General features: G+C 43.6%; 1 protein-coding gene across 2 annotated transcripts; it reads left to right on the plus strand.

Annotated features, from left to right (window-relative positions):
* The first annotated feature begins 557 nt into the window (after nucleotides 1-557).
* LOC109890631 (steroid sulfatase (microsomal), isozyme S) lies at nucleotides 558-13436 on the plus strand. 2 transcript variants are annotated; one of them, XM_020482593.2, is made up of 11 exons: nucleotides 558-615; nucleotides 4173-4341; nucleotides 4616-4737; nucleotides 5172-5294; nucleotides 5822-5988; nucleotides 8179-8426; nucleotides 8720-8856; nucleotides 10504-10641; nucleotides 11023-11182; nucleotides 11598-11719; nucleotides 11882-13436. In XM_020482593.2, the coding sequence occupies exons 2-11, from the start codon at nucleotides 4187-4189 to the stop codon at nucleotides 12301-12303; spliced, it is 1794 nt and encodes a 597-aa protein (XP_020338182.1). In that variant the 5' UTR covers nucleotides 558-615; nucleotides 4173-4186; the 3' UTR covers nucleotides 12304-13436. The 2 variants fall into 2 exon arrangements, with proteins under 2 accessions (XP_020338182.1, XP_031680323.1); XM_031824463.1 differs by lacking the exon at nucleotides 558-615 and having other exon boundaries at nucleotides 3562-4341.
* Nucleotides 13437-13978: the final 542 nt, after the last annotated feature.

Raw genomic sequence — 13978 nt, forward strand, 5'->3', positions numbered from 1 at the left:
TGTGATTATAATCGAAATGCCTCCTATTTATGTATGACACAGTCAGGTCCTATTCTGCTAGAGGGGCAGAGAGGGGCATCAAGAACATACACCGGGAACGTTGTCTTCAAGGCAGGGACAACAGCATTGGTCAGAAACTGAAAAGGGAATATTGTGAATGTAGGCCTACTCATAGAGCCACGATGGAACCCCTGGTTGCAGTGTTCTACTGTAGGCCTATGCCAGAGTAAATTACATTTACTAAAACATGAATTGTAAAGGTGTAATCTGTAATGAACCAGCGTGTGAAGAATATTGTCTCACTTTATTAATATGATCCACTAGCATGGACTTCCTGACCTTATGTTCCTGACTCAAGGGGTATCTAAACATGTTAAATAAATATTGGCAGGGATTAAGGCTGCACATTGGATTGTAGGATTGCACCATAGAGGGTTGAAATCTACAGTATTTTAGTCTTGATTGCACTATATTTAGGCAGCTCACAGGTCACCTAAAATATTTGGATTAACCATAATCCAATGAGACTGCTTCATTCCTAGTCACATGACAGTTGACAAAAAAACGTACTTCCTGTTTCTAGTAAAACATTTCGAGACATGTATATCCACGAAGGTATGATTTGAACGACTTGCCAACAACAAAGTATTCTGTCTTAATTCAACAGATATCTTTATGTTGGTATTTTGGGAAATTGTTAAACGCGTATTGCTTGTAGGAGCGTTCCTATTGAACTTGCAGGATAGTTGTAGTAGGCAGTAGCCACCGTCAAAAACCTTGTCTTATGAGTTGGACAGGCCTATGCTTTCTGTTACCGGTTGGTAGCCAGCTAACACTCAGGAACCAACATTTGACCTTTGAACAAACACATGAATGCTTAGCCAATAACCACTTTACTTATTATGCTCAGCAATTGCCCCTCTGGCTTTCTCGCTCTCTCTATTTATAGTCTAGTTTGGCAATATAGTATTGATCGCTACGTAAGAGTATATGGAGAATGCAGGCATGTACTGTCTGCATGCATATTTGGCTTTGTAGCTTAGACACATCATGTTATTGGTTTCTGAGCAAGATGGTGAGGGATTTCAGACATGGTGAAGAAACAGAGCATGATTCAGTAAACAGGCATGCTATTATATCATCCTTTATTGATTAAGGCACAGAAGGGCATAGCCTTTACCAGGGATCATCAACTAGATTCAGCCGCGGGACGATTTTCTTTCTTGAGCTGATGGTCAGGTTGCCAGAACATAATTACAAATAATTTGTATACTGCAGATTGATAGCAAGAAGCCCAAACGCCTATAATATTTGTCTAAAACATAATCATTTCAAATCTTGCTTACAATTGTATACGATCAGATACATATCTCGATTATGGGTGGGAATACTTCGGAGCAGATTTCCAAAATTATTATATATATATTTTTTTTACAGTTTTATGTCCAAATAAATTCACCCGCAGGCCGCCAGTTGGGGAACCCTGGCCTAAACTGTAGCTATCTATGGTTTCTAGGGCTCTAAAATGTCTATTTGCCCTGTTCAAAAGTAGTACACTATATAGGTGTATATAGTGCCATTTAGGACGTCGCATTAGTAACATTTGCTCTAGCTTTCTTCAAATCAAAGTTTATTGGTCCCGTACACAGATTAGCGGGTGCAGCGAAATTCTTATGTTAATACCTCTTAAAAATGCAGTAAAATGTCAAACAATTAAAATGTAAGGAGAGAAAAAAGACAACGGCAGGGCAAATCTGATTAGCAAGCCAAATAGCCCTGTAGCAGTAATCAAATGCAATCTATACCTATATACACAGGATTCACACAAGATCAACTAAGAATTATATGTACAGCAGTATACAGTGCATTCGGAAAGTATTCAGACCCCTTGACTTTTTCCACATTGTGTTATGTTACAGCCGTCTTCTACAATGGATTGAAATGAATTATTTTCCTCATCAATCTACACACAATACCCCATAATGACAAAGCGAAAACATAAAAATTAAATAAAAACAGAAATACCTTACTTCCATAAGTATTCCGATCCTTTGCTATGAGACTCGACATTGGTGCATCCTGTTTCCATTGATCTTCCTTGAGATGTTTCTACAACTTGATTGGAATCCACCTTTGGAAAATGTAATTGATTGGATAAGATTTGGAAAGGCACACACCTGTAATGTCCCAGAGTTGACATTGCATGTCAGAGCAAAAATCAAGCCATGAGATCAAAGGAATTGTCCATAGAGCTCTGAGACAGGATTGTGTCGAGGCACAATTCTCTCGACACAATCCTGGGGAAGGGTACCAAAACATTTCTGCAGCATTGAAGGTCTCCAAGAATACAGTGGCCTCCATCATTTTTAAATGGAAGAAGTTTGGAACCACCAAGACTCTTCCTAGAGCTGGCAGCCCGGCCAAACTGAGCAATCGGGGGAGAAGGGCCTTGGTCAGGGAGGTGACCAAGAACTCGATGGTCACTTTGACAGAGCTCGAGAGTTCCTCTATGGAGATGGGAGACTCTTCCAGAAGGCCAACCATTTCTGCAGCACTCCACCAATCAGGCCTTTACTGTAGAGTGGACAGATGGAAGCCACTCAGTAAAAGGCACATGACAGCCCGCTTGGAGTTTGCCAAAGGGCACCTAAAGACTCTCAGACCATGAGAAACAAAGTTCTCTGGTCTGATGAAACTAAGATTGAACTCTTTAGCCTGAATGCCAAGTGTCACATCTGGAGGAAACCTGGCACCATTCCTACGGTGAAGCATGGTGGTGGCAGCATCATGCTGTGGGGATGTTTTTCAGTGGCAGGGACTGCGACTAGTCAGGATCGAGGGAAAGATGAGTGGAGCAAAGTACAGAGAGATCCTTGATGAAAACCTGCTTTCAGGACCTCAGACTGGGGTGAAGGTTCACCTTCCAACAGGACAGCGACCCTAAGCACATAGCCTAGACAATGCAGGAGTGGCTTTGGAACAAGCCTCTGAATGTCCTTGAGTGGCCTGGCCAGAGCCCAAATTTGAACCTGATCGAACATCTCTGGAGAGACCTGTAAATAGCTATGCAGTGACACTCCCGATCCAACTTGACAGAGGTTGAGAGGATCTGCATAGAAGAATGGGAGAAACTCCTTAAATACAGGCATGCCAAGCTTGTAGTGTCATACCCAAGAAGACTCGAGGCTGTAATCGCTGGCAAAGGTGTTGCAACAAAGTACTGAGTAAAGGGTCTGAATACCTATGGAAATTTGAAATAATAGTTTTTTAATACATTTGCAAAAATTTCTAAAATCTTTTTTTGCTTTGTCATTATGGGGTACTGTGTGTAGATTGATGAGAAAAAAAATAATGTAATATATTTTAGAATAAGGCTGTAACCTAACAAAATGTGGAAAAAGTCAAGGGGTCTGAATACTTTCTGAAGGCACTGTGTATGTGTGTGTGTATATATATATATATATATATATATATAGTATATAGAGTAAGCTATGTCAAGAATCCAGTGTATAAATACATATGCCCTGTGTATAAACAGTAACTGAAAAACAATGTAAAATAGGATAAGTAAATATTATGATGTGCTATGTCGGGGATAAAGTATTTAAATAGACAGTGTGAAATGGGATGTGACGAGTGGTTCAATGTGTGTGAGTGCGTGTATGTGCATTTGTTTGTGAGTATGAGGTTTGTGTTTGTGTATCAACAGTCTGATGGCCTGGTAAATAGAAGCAGTTTCAGTCTCTCTGTCTTAGCTTTGATGCACCAGTACTGTCTCTGTCTGTCAGATGGTAGCCGAGTGAACCGGTGGCTGAGGTCCTTAATGATCTTCTTGGCCTTTACTTTGACTTCGGGTGCCGTCAATGTCCTGGAGGGCAGGCAGCGTGACCCCGGTAATGCGTTAGACTGCCCACACTACACTCTGGAGAGCCATGATGCAGTTGAGGGCAGAGCAGTTGCCCTACCAGGCGGTGATGCAGCCCAACAGAATGCTCTCAATGGTGCATCTGTAGAAGTTTTTGAGAGTCTTAGGGGCCATGCCGAATTTCTTCAGCCACCACGATGTCGGTGTGCCGAGACCATTTCAGGTCCTCAGTGGTGTGCACGCCGAGGAACTTGAAGTGCTTGACCCTATCCAATCTCTCGTATTGCCTCTGTCTTTGCTTCTCCAGTGTTCATTTGAAAAATGAAGTCCCCATGGATCCCATGCTGTCTAGGTTTACTGTTGTTGTTTGATGCGTGCTATGCCTTGAATGGTGACAAAAGGCCAAATTTTGTCCTGATGATGGTCGATGACTTGGGGATTGGAGACTTGGGCTGCTATGGGAACACAACCTTACGGTAAGTCACAGTGATATAAACTGCAACAGGCTTTTTTTTAATGTTCTTTCCCATGTTTCTAAGCATGGCTTTCCTGCATTACATAGACTTCTCACTTGTAGCTGTGATTCCAAACAAAAATGTACATCCTCGGAAGACAACGTTCTATTATATTCCTTTTATTCTGACTTCTAATTCTTGCTGTGCCTCTGTGCTCACCTTTTAAAACACGACTAAAACGCCTCCTTCCAGATGATGAGCCCAGCTGGGTGGTAATGTGTCGTTGTGTCTGCAGGACCCCCAACATCGACATGCTGGCTCAGGAGGGGGTGAGGCTGACGCAGCACATCGCTGCGGCCCCCCTCTGTACGCCCAGCAGGGCAGCCTTCCTGACGGGCCGATACCCGATACGATCCGGTGAGGCGAGTCATAAACAACAAATCAAATGTTATATGTCACATGCGCCGAACGGGCGTAGACTTTACTGTGAAATAGTCAAAATAGTAACACAATAGCAATAAAATATACTACAACAACAACAACTGCAAGAGCTCAACGTGTAGCCTATCCTGGGGTTTGACACAAAGCTTTGCCTAGTACTATAATTTGATCACTTAACAGATCACTAGCTTGTATTGATAGGCCTTACTAGTATTATGTGGTGTTAGGGATGCATTACTTAGGCTATGTGGAGAGAACAGTTCATAGGGCAGGATAACTAGCATGTTGACCACAATGCAGCAGGTTGAATAGTACATCATCATTCCACTGTATAATTTTATACTTTGTTACTCTCCCCACTTTGTGATTTGATATCCGTTTTTGATCCTATTTTTTTTTGTCTTGAACAGGTATGGCCGGCCTTGGACGGTTAGGGGTTTATATCATCTCTGCTGCATCTGGCGGTCTTCCCAGTGAAGAAGTCACCTTTGCCAAGGTGGCCAAACAACAGGGCTATGAGACTGCTCTCATAGGTGAGCCAAAGTCCTCTCCTTTGTTACTATGTAAAGCGTCTTTAGGTCCATGAAAAACTCTACATATAACCCATTTATTATCGTCATGAGTATGTATCAATACTTCTCACTTTGGGAATAGGGAACACGCAGAAGCAGTGACAGTTCATTTGATTGGTTGCAGCAATGTGTCTGTTTTGTTTGAATGTCTTTAGAATTCTGACTGTATAGCTATGATTGATTTGATTTGAACAGTATAATAGCTTTCGTACTCATATTGGCTTCTCAATGGTTGCCCAGACAACAGCCTACAGCACATTTACATGTGAGTTGACATTCAAGGTCTTGTTCTTTGATGTGCAATATGCCTCACAGGCTTTTCAGTAACCCAAGTTGACATATTATTAAATGTAATAATTGGCTTTATCGAGCTTTTTTCTCCACTGTTGAAAACACTTTGTGTTGCCTTTCAAGGTCGTTGTTCTTTGAAGATGCCTTAAGTTGCCAGTCTATATGGTCCGTCACCTGGCCACTTCTTTCCACTGTAGGAAAATGGCACCTTGGTCTTCACTGTGAGAGGAACGACGACTTCTGTCACCACCCCAGTGCTCACGGCTTCGACCACTTCTACGGTATAACCCTGACCAACCTACGTGACTGTCAGCCCGGCTACGGCTCCATCTTTACCAATGTCCAAGCACACATACCATTCAAGGTGATGTACAGTGTACAATACATGTTTATGATGTACACTATTTTGGTTTAACCTTTTTAAATTAAAATAAAAAATATATGTTCTGCTGACAATAATGACAATTCATGTTTGTCTTTAATGCAGGGTTTAATCTAAACCGCATGTACAGTGGGGCAAAAAAGTATTTAGTCAGCCACCAATTGTGCAAGTTCTCCCACTTAAAAAGATGAGAGAGGCCTGTAATTTTCATCATAGGTACACTTCAACTATGACAGACAAAATGAGAAAGAAAATCCAGAAAATCACATTGTAGGATCTTTTCTGAATTTATTTGCAAATTATGGTGGAAAATAAGTATTTAGTCAATAACAAAAGTTTATCTCAATACTTTGTTATATACCCTTTGTTGGCAATGACAGAGGTCAAACATTTTCTGTAAGTCTTCACAAGGTTTTCACACGCTGTTGCTGGTATTTTGGCCCATTCCTCCATGTAGATCTCCTCTAGAGCAGTGATGTTTTGGGGCTGTTGCTGGGCAACACATACTATTTTTATGGGGTTGAGATCTGGAGACTGGCTAGGCCACTCCAGGACCTTGAAATGCTTCTTACGAAGCCACTTCTTCATTGCCTGGGCGGTGTGTTTGGGATCATTGTCATGCTGAAAGACCCAGCCACGTTTCATCTTCAATGCCCTGGCTGATGGAAGGAGGTTTTCACTCAAAATCTCACGATACATGGCCCCATTCATTCTTTCCTTTATACGGATCAGTCGTCCTGGTCCCTTTGCAGAAAAACAGCCCCAAAGCATGATGTTTCCACCCCCATGCTTTACAGTAGGTATGGTGTTCTTTGGATGCAACTCAGCATTCTTTGTCCTCCAAACACGACGAGTTGAGTTTTTACCAAAAAGTTCTATTTTGGTTTCATCTGACCATATGACATTCTCCCAATCTTCTTCTGGATCATCCAAATGCTCTCTAGCAAACTTCAGACGGGCCTGGACATGTACTGGCTTAAGCAGGGGGACACATCTGGCATTGCAGGATTTGAGTCCCTGGCGGCGTAGTGTGTTACTGATGGTAGGCTTTGTGACTTTGGTCCCAGCTCTCTGCAGGTGATTCACTAGGTCCCCCCGTGTGGTTCTGGGATTTTTGCTCACCGTTCTTGTGATCATTTTGACCCCACGGGGTGAGATCTTGCGTGGAGCCCCAGATCGAGGGAGATTATCAGTGGTCTTGTATGTCTTCCATTTCCTAATAATTGCTCCCATAGTTGATTTCTTCAAACCAAGCTGCTTACCTATTGCAGATTCAGTCTTCCCAGCCTGGTGCAGGTCTACAATTTTGTTGATGGTGTCCTTTGACAGCTCTTTGGTCTTGGCCATAGTGGAGTTTGGAGTGTGACTGTTTGAGGTTGTGGACAGGTGTCTTTTATACTGATAACATGTTCAAATAGGTGCCATTAATACAGGTAACGAGTGGAGGACAGAGGAGCCTCTTAAAGAAGAAGTTACAGGTCTGTGAAAGCCAGAAATCTTGCTTGTTTGTAGGTGACCAAATACTTATTTTCCACCATAATTTGCAAATAAATTCAGAAAAAATCCTACAATGTGATTTTCTGGATTTTTTTTCCTCATTTTGTCTGTCATAGTTGAAGTGTACCTATGATGAAAATTACAGGACTCTCTCATCTTTTTAAGTGGGAGAACTTGCACAATTGGTGGCTGACTAAATACTTTTTTGCCCCACTGTATAGAGAATCGTTCTGCTACATCTGAATTGCTTGCCGCTTGGGGTTTTAAGCTGGATTTCTGTAATAGCACTTTTTGACATCTGCTGATGTAAAAAGGGCTTTCTAAATGCATTAGATTTGTCTACAGTTTACTCTCCAATAGTCACCACCTCTACAGCCATATTGGGATGTGCTTCAGCTCATGCTTTTTACTACAGTGTTGCGTTGAGTATTTGAACTTTTATTTATGTATCCTGGTGTAGCATGCGGTCCCGATCTGTTTCTGCTCTTGCCAACTCCATTGCTGTCACTGTCAAGCCAAACACAGTGATAAGGAGTTGGCATGATGGCATAAACGGACTGGTAATCAGACTAGTTTTAATGTTTGTTGTATGTAGTTTGTTTGGCCTTTTAGCTATAAAGAAACATGTCCCTCAGGGATATAGGATAGTAAAGATTCTCAACTCTACCCTACAAGACCCTGGGAGTGGGTGTGGCTACCGTGACCCTCCTGCATGCGAGGGGTGTGGTCACCGTGCGGAGGAAGTTGGTGCTGAGCGCGGTGGTGTTGGTGGGCGCGGCGGCGGCCATCTTTGGCACATTCGTCGCCACGTTCCCCTACTTCAACTGCTTTCTGATGAGGAACCGGGAAGTGGTGGAGCAGCCGTATGTTTCGGAGAACCTGACCCAGAGAATGACAGATGAAGCAGTGGACTTTTTAGAAAGGTGTGTGTTGAGTTTTTAAAATGTATATTTCCCCTACTACGTGATAGACTGAGACGGAATAGAAGCCAAATCAAGTGTTTGTGTGTGCGTGAGTGTGTTTGATTATTGATGTTTGTTTGTGTCTTGCATGTGGGAAGAAACTCTGAAGGGCATGTAAGGAAAGTGTGTGTAAAAGGCTGGTGTCCTAGGTGACTGTGTCTGTAAAAGGAAAGCATACTGTACACAGTAGTTTGCATTTTTGTCGTACAATTATTTTCTTCCATTTACACTGTGTGTGTTGACTATTTTGACAGGAACTCTGCACTACCCTTCCTGTTGTTCTTCTCCTTCATCCAAGTGCACACGGCCATGTTTGCATCGCCAGCCTTCCAGGGGACCAGTCAGCACGGTATCTATGGAGATGCTGTCCACGAAGTAGACTGGAGTGTAGGTAAGACTTGATATTTACTTTATATTGCTGTATGGCTTTCTTTGTTTATGTCCAATAAGTTATAAGGTTGGAAGATTTAAAATGTCCACACTAATTATATTTAAAAGGTTGGAAGATTTGATTGACTTTTAACTAAACTTAGCAAAAAAAAAAGTCACTGTCAACTGTGTTTATTTGCAGAAAACTTAACATGTGTGAATATTTGTATGACCAAAACAAGATTCAGCAACTGAGACATGAACTCAACAAGTTCCACAGACATGTGACTAACAGAAATGGAATAATGTGTCGCTGAACAGAGGGGGGGGGTCAAAATCAAAAGTAACAGTCAGTATCTGGTTTGGCCACCAGCTGCATTAAGTACTGCAGTGCATCTCCTCATGGACTGCACCAGATTTGCCAGTTCTTGCTGTGAGATGTTACCCCAGTCTTCCATCAAGGCACCTGCAAGTTCCCGGACATTTCTGAGGGGAATGGCCCTAGCCCTCACCCTCCAATCCAACAGGTCCCAGACATGCTCAATGGGATTGAGATCTGGGCTCTTCGTTGGCTATGGCAGAACACTGACATTCCTGTCTTGCAGGAAATCACTCACAGAACGAGCACTATGGCTGGTGGCATTGTCATGCTGGAGGGTCATGTCAGGATGAGCCTGCAAGATCGGTACCACATGAGGGAGGAGGATGTCTTCCTTGTAACGCACAGTGTTGAGATTGCCTGCAATGACAACAAGCTCAGTCTGATGATGCTGTGACACACCGCCCCTGACCACAATGGACCCTCAACCTCCAAATCGATCCCGCTCCAGAGTGCAGGCCTCGGTGTAACGCTCATTCCTTCGACGATAAACGCGAATCCGACCATCACACCTGGTGAGACAAAACCGTGACTCGTCAGTGAAGAGAACTTTTTGCCAGTCCTGTCTGCTCCAGCGATGGTGAGTTTGTGCCCATAGGTGACATTGTTACCGGTAATGTCTGGTGAGGACCTGCCTGACAACAGGCCTACAAGCCCTAAGTCCAGCCTCTCTCAGCCTATTGCGGACAGTCTGAGCACTGATGGAGGGATTGTGCTTTCCCAGTGTAACTCAGGCAGTTGTTGTTGCCATCCTGTACCTGTCCTGCAGGTGTGATGTTCAGACGTACCGATCCTGTGCAGGTGTTGTTACACGTGGTCTGCCACTGCGAGAACTATGAACTGTCCGTCCTGTCTCCTTGTCTTAGGCGTCTCACAGTACGGACATTGCAATTTATTGCCCTGGCCACATCTGCAGTCCTCATGCCTCCTTGCAGCATGCCTAAGGCACGTTCACACAGATGAGCAGGGACCCTGGGCATCTTTCTTTTGGTGTTTTTCAGAGTCAGTAGAAAGGCCTCTTTAGTGTCCTAAGTTTTCATAACTGTGACCTTAATTGCCAACCGTCTGTAAGCTGTTAGTGTCTTAACGACCGTTCCACAGGTGCATGTTCATTAATTGTTTATGGTTCATTGAACAAGCCTTGGAAACAGTGTTTAAACCATTTACAATGAAGATCTGTGAAGTTATTTGAATTTTTACGAATTATCTTTGAAAGACTGGGTCCTGAAAAAGGGACGTTTCTTTTTTTGCTGAGTTTAATATGTCATGTTTCATAACATCTGTTCTTAGGTCAGCTCATGCAGACTCTGGACCGGTTGAACCTGAGGGAGAACACACTGGTGTACCTGACCTCAGACCAGGGTGCACACCTTGAGGAGATCTCAGTCCGGGGGGAGGTGCACAGAGGCTGGAACGGGATATACAAAGGTACGGTCTGTTACAGCTTCAGAAGACCAGGTCAACAGAGACCGAACAGCCAGATGTCGAATTTTCGGTTAAAACAGATTTTTTTTGTTAATAGGAGAAAAAATACTCAACCTAGAAGTGCATGTGCAGGGAGGCTTTAACTTGCATCTGCAGTGGTTTAGTAGGGTATATTAATAGGAATGTAAATGGGAAGTCAGAGCCAGTCAATGTGTAGAATAATAGATCACTAGATAAATAACTCAGATTATCTAAATGTCCTCATGCATAAGAGACGGGATGTTTCCATGAAAGGGTCTGGCAAGCCTTATATTTTGGGTCGAGTGATAAAGGACTTCCCATATTCTCAGTCCTCACAAAGTGCTTCGATCTGTCTCTGAGCAGCCGGGAAATCCACCAATTGGGAGGGGGGGATTCGAGTTCCAGGACTGCTCCGTTGGACTGGGATGTTACCTGCAGGGAAAGACATTGATGAACCCACCAGCAACATGGACATCTTCCCTACTGTGGTGAAGCTAGCCGGAGGGACGGCACTGGGGGACAGGTGAGTGCTGTGAAATTGCTGAGGTCTGAGGGGTTTTGTTTGTTCATTGGCTTCTATTGCTATGGGTAAGCCCAAAGCACTTGGTAGGTTTTCTAGCAGCCTCGTCTGTCAGTCAAAACTACAGCTTTTGGAATCTAGGTCACCATAGAAATGATATGCACTCTGTGCTCTGAATCACCCCCTAGCTAGAGACATTATATTCACAACAGGTGTCACAAGGGACCTGCTAGAAAAAAATCTCAGCTAATGAAAAAGCTCTCAAAACGGATCAGGCTGATCTAAACCTTTGATCCAAGGTTTTCATGGGCCTTTGAGGTCTCGCTGCCTACGCAAAGGATCATTCCTACAGTGTGCTCCATTTCTGTGTCTCAGAGATAATCTATTTGTGTTGTTTGTGTGTGTCTTCTCTTCCTAGAGTGATAGACGGTCATGACCTCATGCCCCTGCTGCAGGGGAAAGTAGAGAGATCAAAGCACGAGTTTCTCTTCCATTACTGTAACGCCTACCTCAACGCTGTCAGGTGGCAGCCTCCCAACAGTAAGTCCACATTTCCAATGTAATAGTTTTAAGAATGCAATTGAATTAGCAGTAGTAGTGCTGCTAATTATGATTTGAGTAATAATTCCAATGGTTTTTGTAAGCAAGTTAACTTGAAATGTAAACTACTATGGTGGTTGTAATTCATTGTAAATCTTTAAGGTTATACAATATGGAAGTTGTTCTTTTTCACTCCGGACTTCTACCCCGAGAACGGGACAGCCTGCATGCATACCCATGCCTGTTTCTGCACCACGTCCTACGTGACCTACCACAACCCCCCTTTGCTCTTTGACCTCTCCCGCGACCCCTCGGAGACCACACCCCTGACCCCAGACACGGAACCTGCCTTCCACTCGGTCCTGGAGAAGATCCTGGCCGCGGTGGCTCTCCACAAGGAGTCCATCACCCCCGTTAAGGACCAGCTCGCCCCGGGACACGTCCTATGGAAGCCCTGGTTGCAGCCCTGCTGCTCCTCCCTGTCCCAGCTCTGCAGGTGTGAGAGAGATGGTGGGAGACACGGCCACCGGAGCACTGCGGCGGCAGAGGCAGACTCTCCACAGGAACAGCACATCATTGCTTAACACTGAGGGGAGGGTAACGTAGGAATCCAGAACCAATCTTTTAGTGGGTATGTAAACAATCTGTGACACATCCCGTAAAATATCCAGTAAATTGTGTTGCCTACGCTTGCTCCCTGAGAGGTTTATGCAGATGCTGCTATTTGGACTAAAATGTATTTTAAAGCACTTTTTGACAAATGTATTTGTAAAAAAAATGTGAATCAATATGAATATGAATCAAATGTGATTGTTGAGGCCAGTCCTAAAATATATAAAGTAACCAGTATATATAGAGAAGAAACCTAGCACATTGTACAGGAGAGGAGAGCAACTCGATGCACTGATTAGCACAAGGTCCACCTCAAGTTGGGGAATTTCTGGTCTTATTCTCCGGGGCACTACAATAACCCTGTGTTACCCTTGTAGGGTACCGATGATCATTTAATCACTGTTCATCATTTAGACTCTACGGGGTCTGTGTAAAAGGCATCTGCACATCCAAGAAGCAATGAAACTGAGTGGACAACCGACATGAAAAGACATGGCTGTATTAGCAAATAGAGCTGTATTAAGATGTTCAGTAGAGCTGCCGTGTCTAATGCCAACAGTCAGTACAGAGTCAGCCAGAGTCCCTGAGTCACACACGGCTCATCCCCCTGTGGCCACAGCCAGCAGCAAATCTTCATCACCCAGACTAGCTTTAAGCTTAGCTCTTCATTTGATCTCAGGTTTTCAGTGACATTTAGTTAATATGTATCTTATTCTCCCTTTAACTCCTATATCCATCAGCCTATTTGTCATAAACTACCATTAGCAAATCTCTGAATATTAAGGAGTACTCCCTCTCCCCTGTTCACTCATTTATATGATGGATGCTGAATGCTCATTTACTTTTGCGCATTCCCACACACCCACTATGCGTTGCATTTTATACCATGTGTTATTTTTGTTACCACGTGTTAATTTGTTTCAACACATTTTTCTAATGTAAACGAATAATGATCTGATTTGTGTGGGGTACCAGCTACAACAGCACTACTGTTGCTACCAAGAACTACCAGAACCAACTACAGAACTACAGCGACGATCACTAGAACTGTATTCTACTTGACTGGTATTCTGACAATGTGTATAAATCTAATTATTTCCCTCCATCCATGGCCCTGTGATCACAGTGGCTGATCATTATTTGATCCATCCACAACAGAGTTTGGCAGTGATAGAAGCCAGCTGTTTATCTCGTCTTTCACTCGGGCCTGCGTCCCAAATGGCACCCTATTCCCTACATAGTGGACCACTTTTGACCAGTGGCCAGGGCTCTGGTCAAAAGTAGTGCACTATTTAGAGTGCCATTTGGGATGCAACCGCCGTGTGTTGGCTTGGCCGCTGGTCCATCACATCCAGCCCAGCCTCTCTGCTCCCGGACGCCAGAGAAGTGGAGCGCAGCACAGCGCTGCATGGACAGGCCTGCCAATGCACATGTGCACCTCAGAGATATGGCACCCTATTTATCTTTGACCTGGGCCCATACAGTTGAAGTCAGAAGTTTACATACACTTAGGTTGGAGTCATTAAAACTAGTTTTTACAACCACTCCACAGATTTCTTGTTAAAAAACTATAGTTTTGGCAAGTCGGTTAGGAAATCTACTTTGTGCATGACACAAGTCATTTTTCCAACTGTTGTTTACAGACAG

Source organism: Oncorhynchus kisutch, linkage group LG5 (assembly GCF_002021735.2).
Source record: "Oncorhynchus kisutch isolate 150728-3 linkage group LG5, Okis_V2, whole genome shotgun sequence".
NCBI lineage: Eukaryota > Metazoa > Chordata > Actinopteri > Salmoniformes > Salmonidae > Oncorhynchus > Oncorhynchus kisutch.

What these genes read in the sequence shown, in the direction of transcription:
- LOC109890631 (XM_020482593.2), top strand. Translation starts at nt 4,187, where the DNA reads ATGAAGTCCCCATGGATCCCATGCTGTCTAGGTTTACTGTTGTTGTTT. An exon ending in CCGATACCCGATACGATCCG is followed by an intron (nt 4,738 to 5,171) that starts GTGAGGCGAGTC and finishes TGTCTTGAACAG; the next exon opens with GTATGGCCGGCCTTGGACGG. An exon ending in CGAAGTAGACTGGAGTGTAG is followed by an intron (nt 8,857 to 10,503) that starts GTAAGACTTGAT and finishes ATCTGTTCTTAG; the next exon opens with GTCAGCTCATGCAGACTCTG.